General features: G+C 40.8%; 1 protein-coding gene across 1 annotated transcript in view; it reads right to left on the bottom strand.

The window, feature by feature from the left end:
- Positions 1-9,326, bottom strand: part of DNMBP (dynamin binding protein) — a 102,255-nt gene that overhangs the window by 5,473 nt on the left and 87,456 nt on the right. The window contains exons 12-16 of the mRNA XM_019636280.1: positions 6,517-6,645; positions 4,725-5,057; positions 3,988-4,167; positions 2,447-2,645; positions 6-352 (exon numbers count right to left, since the gene is read on the bottom strand). Of these exons, the coding sequence (XP_019491825.1) occupies positions 6-352; positions 2,447-2,645; positions 3,988-4,167; positions 4,725-5,057; positions 6,517-6,645 (1,188 nt within the window). The remainder of the gene's footprint in view (positions 1-5; positions 353-2,446; positions 2,646-3,987; positions 4,168-4,724; positions 5,058-6,516; positions 6,646-9,326) is intronic.

Here is a 9,326-nt window from a genome sequence, read left to right on the forward strand (position 1 = left end):
TCTGCAGAGTCCCAGGGCCTGGGCTGAGAGGTGGAGTGTGGGTCTGAAGGGCAGCTGGGAGGACTGCTCTCTGAGCTGCCCAGGTTTAAGGAGGCACTGAGAGTTCCCTGGTCAAGTTCCTTCAATGAAGATGCATCTTGAGGCTGCTTCCGGCAAGGCCCTGAGGTAAAGGACACAGCCATGCTGCTGGGGTTGAAGGTCAAGGTGCTGTTGCTGTTCTGCCGTGGGAACCTGGGGGAAGAACCACTGTGCTCCGACTCAGTAGAGGAGTGGCTGCCGACAGAGACGTCTGAGTGGCTGCGACGGGCATTGTAGGGCCTCAGGAAGGAGCTGTATACAAAACCTTTGGTGACTACAGGAAGGAAAAAGAAACAAGAAGAGCTTGTTATGGAAGGAGGCAGGAGGGGAGTGGGGAATCGACAGAGAAGAAAAAGAAACTGTGACTCAAATGCTGGGTCAACAGTAAGAGACACAAAATAAGATGCCGAGTAACAAAACAGATGAGACACTGAACCCCAGGATACAATGTGGGTGGACAGAGATGAAACGCCATGGCTGCCTGCCAGATCATTCTTGTTACCACTGCACACCAGGTGAGTGAGAAGGAGGCCTCTTGGAAAGTCAAGAGGACAATGATAAAAAAGACAAGTTGGAGAATGAGCATATGAGGACAATTTAACATGATATCTACATCATGGAAACAAAGGCTAAGGGAAGACTTAACTAAGGATGTGTTCGAATACACCAGTGTGGAAGAGAGGGATTTTAAAAGCCATCCGCATCGTGACAGAGCCCCTCAGATGTGCCTCCCTCCTCCAAGCCACAACACTTGACTCCCCATCGCTGGTTTAGGAGTGTGGTGAGAGAACTGTGAGAACGGTCTAAAGTAGGAAGCTGCTTATATTCGTTAGACTACACACATAACACATGCACAGCACATGTTCACTTTAATTGCCTAAGATGAGGACCGAGAGGGACCTCAGCTAAAACTTAAGCATAAATTAGGAATGGAGATCCTTAATCCACAGGAAAAACATTTTTAGAATATTAAGAAATATCTGTTCAGGCAGAGACCCACAGTATGTAACCTCCAGGCAAGCAACAGCCATCTCTGTCTTGATCTTTGATATGTTTTCTGCATACATTTGTTCTATCTGTTGAATAATGACAAGGGGTCTCCTGGGCAGATGGCGAGGGGTAGAGGGTCTAACAGCTGATCCTAATACTGTGGGCTTCCTGCTACCACCATACTTATCAGGGTTGAGTCAATACAAACCCCGAGGATGATGGAGCCTTTTGAGCAGCTTGGATCTTTACAAGGAGTTCATCTATCCATGAACCAAACCATCAGCGGCTCTCACTTGCCCATCACCCTGGGAGGCCCCAGCCTTTAGCCTTCCTTTCCCATGTCCATCTCTATTCTTTTGGGTAAGCAGAAGAGGGGGAGGAAACAAATCCACAAGTACTTTTAAAGAAACTGAGAAATGTTAAAATTTTCTGTTCTGGGCGATGTGAACACAGATGTTTATTATATAGGCCCACAATCCATATCTAACATGCTTAGGACCAGATGTGTTTTGGAATTTAGATGTTTAGATCTGGGAAAGGTAATCAAGTACATATACTATATATTTCATAATATCCCCAGCAGGGTCTGGGTCAATATTCCATATTTAAATCCATTCATGTTTCTGTAGCCAAATCTGTAACTCTTCACACTAAAAGGGGTAAGTTATGATTATAAATAGCTTCACAACTCTGTCTACGTTTTGCTACTGAATGAGTTCAGAATCAGGAAGGTTTTGGCAAATGAGTTCTGGAAAAAAACAAAACAAAACTGATTTTTCAAAGCTTTTCAGATTTTGGAATTGTGGCAAAAGAATTATGGATCAGTATTATTCTTTGTACTTTTCTTTAAATTCTGTACCCCATCTACACGCCCTCCCACCAGCAAAAAGAAGCTGTAAGCTCTATTTAAAGTCACTCCATAAATAGTCATGAGGTAAAATTGTTATGGAAAAAGAAACTCAAGAAGCAAACAAAACCCTCTTTCTTACAGGTTTTAAATCCACACACTGACAAAACACATTTGCAGAACTTGGAAGAAGATAGCTCATTTTGTGGTTTGCTAACACTAGGCTGCGAGGGCACAGGACCCACCAGGCAGCAACCACTCCCTATAAGAGCTAAACAGCATGGCAAGTCTTGCAAGGTAAGGAATGGAATATCCTTTGGAATTTGTAAAAAACAAAAACAAAAACAAAGACAGGTTTTATTTCAGTAATGACTCGGGCATTACACTCTCCAGAGATGGAGAGCACTTTTAAGGTTATTTTCCCCTTTAATTGAAGACTCTCCTATTCCTGGCCTAAATGGGATTCAGGTACAGCCCAAAGCACCTCTTCCTCATCTACAGCTACAGCAAACTGATGCCCAACAGTCTTACCTCCATTGTCAATCAGCCAGCGGTTCTGACTGCCCATGGGATCCTTCTTTTTGATCACGCCCACCAGATCACCTTCCAGAAGTGAGACATCCAAGTCTTGAGCAGCATTGAAGTTCCGTTCTGCTTGGAAGAGTTTTTCGGGGGGATACCTTGCCAGAAGGGAGGCCCGGAGTTCTTCTGACTGCAGCATATAACTTGGCTGAAAGGCAGCACAAGAAACGCCATCAACAAAAACTTTCCCCGGCTATTATCTAATCCCATATTTCATCCCGACACACTGTCAGGGTCTCAGAAATGAGGGCAGTGACAGCCAGCTGCTCCCTGCTCTCAGCAAATATGTGGGTGCCTGAGTCAGTCTGTGGGGCTGGGTAAAATTCATGATCTCTTAGGTCATGTTTTGGTGCCTTTGTAGCTATTAAGAAAATTTAACACACATTTAGTTTTACTCTGTTATCGTGTAACAAAAAAATGGATTAAAGTGCCACCTTAAAGACTCAAAATACCGAAAGTTACTAGGTCTTCTTCATGTTTTGGTGCCTTTGTAGCTATTAAGAAAATTTAACACACACTTAGTTTTACTCTGTTATCTTGTGACAAAAAAATGGATTAAAGTGCCACCTTAAAGACTCAAAATACCTAAAGTTACTAGGTCTTCTTCTATTTTGCTCTATGAACTGAGGCTTTCCTTATAATAAATTTGATTCCCCCCCTTTAAGGTAATATAAATGACTGTCATGGGATTATATGGGGCAAAAATATTGTAAGCCAAGACAAGTCTGCAGTCTTTTAGATTATGACCCAGGGTAATCTGGCATATTTTACCCAAGTTTTCAAAATATGGAGGAACTGTGTTTAAAAATAAATATAACTCTAGGTGAAAAAGCAGTCAGCCATGAACTGTTCAACAGTAAATCAGATAATGACCTTTTCTGATACACGATCAAAAATAGGGAGACCTGGCACAATTAACAGACCTTTAAGTCAGTTCCCTTAATTAACTGATCAAAGTATTAATATTAATACTTTACTAGCTCCTTCCACTGTGTCAACTAAAATCCAAAAATGCTTTTCAGAGGGCATGTGGAAGTATCTATCAAGTGTAAGAAAACCACAAGTGGTCACACCGGTGACGCTCAGCAATAGTGAGTGAATGAATGAGTCTGTGACAGGTGACAACCCAACAACCTTTATTCTCCACTCATTATAAAATACTTAAACTCCTACTAATTGCTAATTTGTAAAGACAGAGCTGGATGCATCAATATTAAAAATAATAACAACGATGATAGCTCACTTGTACAGTGCTTACTAACTGCCAGGCAGCGTCCAAGTGCTTCCCATACACTAACGCCTTTAAACCTCATAATAACTCTAAGAGGTAGGCATAATTATTACCTGTGTTTTAGAGATGACAAAACTGAGCTTCAGAGGTTTAGGCTCAAAGGCTCGAGGATATACATTGAGCTAAGTGTCGGTACTAGCCCTAGAGTTCACACGCTTACCCATGAGGCCCTGTGACCTTTCTCTAGTTCTCTACTCACCAGGCCCAGGAGGGGCTTTCGGGCAGACTGGCGGTCCACGGCTTTCCTCTCAAACGGCCTCTTGGTAGCTGGCAGAGTCTCTGGGAAGAAGGTGAAAACCTGGAGTTGCTGCAGAGCTCGGCTGTGCTCTTCATGGAAGATGGCAATAAGGTTTCCCTCTCTGCCGGCCACTTTCAGTAACTGGAGTCCATGGGAAGAGCAGAGACAGAGGAAAGGAGAGAACACGAATGAGAGATCCCAGGGCTGACAAAGTCTCGTTCAAACCAACCGGAAGCTAGAGTTCAGCTGCAGTTCCCTCTGTGTAAGATGCCAATGCTGCAGCCTGATGCAAGGGACAAGGCTCTCTGTGGCACTGCCAGCGGGCCAAGGTGGCTCTTCTGGGGGCTGCCTGGGATGGAAAGAGGGCCGTTTAAAAGCCACAGGTTTCACGGCACCATCAAGAATTCCAATTCCTAGGGCCGGCCGAGTGGCTCAGTTGGTTAAGAGCTCACTCAAGAGTTTGAGCTCTGAGCAACAGCGGTTCGTGCCCAGCCTGAGCTGAGTTGCCGCTGAGCTGCCAACAGGTGGCAGGATGGCTCAGCTAAAAAAAAAAAGAATTCCAATTCCTGATGGCCTGACCTAATGGCATAGATAATCTACCTAGTTTGAATAATGTCTCAAACAAGCCTGCTGTGCATTTCCAGAAAAACACCAGGAGAACTTCAGAGGTGACTTCTCCACAAAGGGGAGGGACTCACTGAGAGTAGCGGCTTCAGCTGCTCCAGGGCCTGGTGCACGAAGTCACAGTGGGCCTCGGCATAGCCGTGGATGCAGTTGGTGAAGAGGCCCTGGGCGAGCTGGTGGAACTTGGGCAGCTCGTCCAGCAGCTGGGCGTTCAGGGCCTCGTAGTTGTTCCGGGCCGACTGCAGCTCCTCCAGCGTCTTCTTGTCCTTTAGCTTCTCCGCCCGCTCTGTACAGTTATAGAAGTCTAGGAGCTTATCGAAGCGCTTCTGTACCAGCTTGTGGGGCCCTGTAAACATGCTCAGTAACTGATTTAGGGGAGCGATGACAAGCCGCTCCGTCCTCTCCTTCTGCAGGGACAAGAAAGGCACGTGGCTCAATTGGTCGGCATCCCACAGTTGTTATTCTCCAAAATACTCTTCAGGCTGATTCTGCTATGTCCTGCACCACCTGCTTTGCTCCTAGTGCACAAGCTACACCCGTGCAGATCCAGCAGTGTCCTACTTATCCAACACCAAATATATGTACATACTCAGCGAAACTTCTCAATTTACAACTCTTCTCCCAATAATCTGCACACGCCAGAGCTTGCAGATATGCTAACCCCTCCTTAACCCCATAGTTGATAACTAATACTAAACTTCACACATTAATGTGATGGCCTGCCTGGTATTACTTTTTATGTGTGTGTGGTCCATAGAGCTTGAATTTAACTTAAGGTTTAGTTGTTACATAAATCTGGGACAGAGAAACTTTAATATCTCCGTAATACCTTTTCTGATCATAACTACTTGGTAATACCTCTTTTCACTTTTCAAAGGATTTTTTCTCTTGAATTCCTTTTAGTGAGACAGACATTGAGGGAAGGATATTGACACATGAAAAACATCAATAGGCACTTAGTCAGTTATTTTTTAAAAGATGCTATTGGTTAGAATGCCTGTAAGTACCCTGTGTGCATGTTTTCTTCAGCTTCAAGCCATCCAGACATCTCTAAGACACTATTATCCCCCACCCATTTCCTTCTACGTGGGACCAAACAAATACCATATGCAGTTGACCCTTGAACAATGCAGGGGTTTGGAGCACCGACCCCTGTGCCTCTGAAAATCCATGTAAAACTTGACCCCCCAAAAACTTAACTACTAATAGCCTACTATTGACCAGAAGCCTTACCAATAACATAAACAGTCAATTAACACGTTTTGTATATTATTATCTGTATTCTTATAATAAAGTAAGCTAGAGAAAAGAAACAGTTATTAATAAAATCATAAGGAAAATACAATTACCGTATTTTTGAAAAAAGTCCATGTATAAGTAGACCCATGCAGTTCAAACCTGTGTTGTTCAAGGGTCAACTGTATATCTAGTTAGAATTTCCTACGCAATTTGACCTTTAGTACTTTCTTTGTAGTTTGTGCCATCTCAAAGATCTATTTGTTAACTGCTTAACTATTCCTAAATATTCCTTTTTAAGTTATTATTCTCCTATAGTTGTGTTCTTTTGATCAGAGTTATCAGTAGTGATACCAGATTAAATTTCCTAGTTTTTCTTTGTCCCTGAAACTAGGCTAATCACAAGCTATAAGAAATCTGTGTGAATACATACAGGTCCTACCTGTCCTTTTAACAAATTGAAAGTCATGTTCTGAATATAAAATCCTGATACAAATATCCTAGAGGATGGCCAGGACTCCTGATGCACAGAGCATGCCTTTGCAGAATTAACTTTTCCATGAGCTGGATGACAGAGAGAATCCCAGGAAGAGGGCCAACCATGAAGAGTGGGTGAAGACAGCAACTTACAAAATTTGTGAAGAGCTGGTCACTGATGTAGCGATGCACCTTCTCAAACTGTTCCAAGTCTTTGTGTCCCTTCTCCATGCACACATCCCACATGCTGACGGCAGCCACCACTTTCACACATGCTGATTCCTGGAGCCAGTTAGAAACAAACACAAATAAGATCACACGGAACGTTCTCACCTTCATCATTCATCCTAGATAGCAGTCTGGAACAAAAGGAGCCCACAATTAAAAATGTTCTCTCTAGTGTAGCATTTTAGCTTTAAAACAAGCATATTCTCATAAATAATGATTTATGCGGCACAGGGGGGAAAAGCCTAAGACTTTTAATTATGGAAAAACTGGTGAAGGTTTTTATCATTTCTTTAGCATTTCCCATGTCCCTCATTTGAGGGTTTCTTAAGGTATCAAAAAGGAAGTTATTAAAATAAGAATCAAGATGATTCCTGCAGAATTATGACAATGAACAGTCATCTCTTGTCCTCAAGTCATGGCTCATGCTGTCACCTTCTCAAAGAAAAGTGCCTGTGGCCCTGTGGACAGTTACGACCTTGCTTCCTGCACGTGGACTGGCACTCCTGATGGCTCTTGCTCTGCTTCTCTCGTTTGTCATTGCAAAAATAATCTTCTTGCACACTGTTTACTAATGTTTGTTAATATATTGTCTCCCCCCCATAAAATGTAAGCTCCATAAAGACAGGACTCAATTATGATGGTGCTAATAATGATGCTAAATAAATGAATAAATAAGTGAATGCACGGCAAATGCCTCCTGGCTGACCCTGACTGTTTTTAAATCCCAGGCTGGTTTTCTTTGGCTTCTTGAAACAATGCTGGACTTTTGCCTTCCTTAAGTTTAGGAAAAGCTTATTTTGATATTAACCCAAAGAAAATCTAAATGTACTAAAAACTCCATTCATATATTTTAAGGGGAAATGAAATCTCTAAGCCAAAAACATCAGTGCCTCATACATCTGTTTGATATTTTATTTTATAACATTTTTAGACCTCATGTCTTTAAGTCCTATATCTGTATATATAAATAAAGCCAGTGTTTTGTCAGGATAAATTAAGAAATCTTCCTAATTCCACCCAACTGGGAGAGCTAACGTGAAACATGATGTCCTCATATGCTTTTAAAGGAATGTTGTGAAATCACAAAATATCAGGTCTACATGCCGATGTGGATACCAAATTAAACCGTCACTGTCCCTCAGCTTATGTTCTTGCTGGATTTCTATTAGCCGATCGATCTATCTAATTGTGGACAAAAGGGGACCTCAATTAAGAATTTTCTCTCTAGGGTAGCATTTTAGCTTTGAAACATACATATGCTCATAAATTATGATTTCTGCAGCACAGGGAAAAGCCTAAGACTTTTAATTATGGAAACACTGGTGAGGACTTTTTCATTTTATGTTATTTTATGTCAGTGACGAAACTCTTCGACATTTTCTCCCCTCATTTCCACTGTTAGCAGTCAGAACCAAATTGATCTGCCCATTACATGGCTGTCAATGTTATCATGTGTCCTACCTCAAAATGCTATCGCCCACTGCTTTGGAGATGAGCTTTTAAGGGTTGAGGGCTCAGGTGTATATTTACTACACATTTAGAAAACATGGGAAGAAAATAGACAAAAAGGAAGTATCAAGTAGAGGAACTGTAGGGGAAAGTCCTCAGACAAGGGAATATAGTTGGTAGTTGTCCCAATGCTATTTTGTCAGACCTCTCACTTGAAGCCAATGTGCTCCTAGTTTTATAAATCCTAACTTTTACTTGATTACATTTTTAAAACATGAAGGGAAAGAGTTTGATATTTAAAGGAAATGTAGGGGGCATTTCAAATCAGTGGGGATTAATCAAATGATGATGATGATTGGATAACTAGATGGGAAAAAAAACCAAACCAAACAAAGTTGGACTTCCCACCTCAAACTTTTCAGATACTAGAGTAAATTCCAGCTAAATCAATAACTTCAACATTTTAAAAATTAAATGACAAAACTACTAAAACACTGAAGATATATTCTTTTTATTATCTTGGAATAGGAAAGGCCTTTTTAAGAATGGCACAGAACTAAGAAGGCATAAAAGAAAAGTCTAATTAGGCTACACAAAAATAAAACTTTTCTACATGGAGAAAGCACTTTAAGAAAACTCAGAACTTAACAAACTGGGGACAAATATATGTAAACCATCATCTCAAAGGGCTAATTTCTCCAATATATATACAGAGGTTCTACAAGTCAATAGGAAAAAGATTAACAAATCAATAAATAAGTGCCCCAAAAGATAAACAAGTCACAGATAAAGAAATATAACTGAAACATGAAAATACCCTCAATTTCATTTAAAGAAATGCAAATTTAAACTATATTAAAATAGCATGATTTACTTATCTTGCAGAAAAAGATAAAACATTTTGATTTTGAAAACACTGTGTGTTAGCAAGGGGTGGGGAAACCGTTTCATATATTAATATATATTTCACACATACATTATCAATATCTATCAAAATTTACACTGTCATATGATTTGGCTTAGAAAATCTAGTACTTTGGCTATTAGATATACTCATATTGATCAGAAAATAATGTATCTACCAAGATATTCCTATGCCAATTTTCTAATCTTTTGCAACTACAAACAATTTAAATGATTATCAATAGCAGACTAGTTAAATATATTATGGCACGTCCATACTATTAAATATTATGCAGTTATAAAAAAAAGAAGAAAAACAGCTCTGTGTATATAGGTATGGACTGGCTTCCAAAATGATGCTATTTAGTGCAAAACTCAAGATG

This window comes from Hipposideros armiger, unplaced genomic scaffold (assembly GCF_001890085.2).
Source record: "Hipposideros armiger isolate ML-2016 unplaced genomic scaffold, ASM189008v1 scaffold_28, whole genome shotgun sequence".
NCBI lineage: Eukaryota > Metazoa > Chordata > Mammalia > Chiroptera > Hipposideridae > Hipposideros > Hipposideros armiger.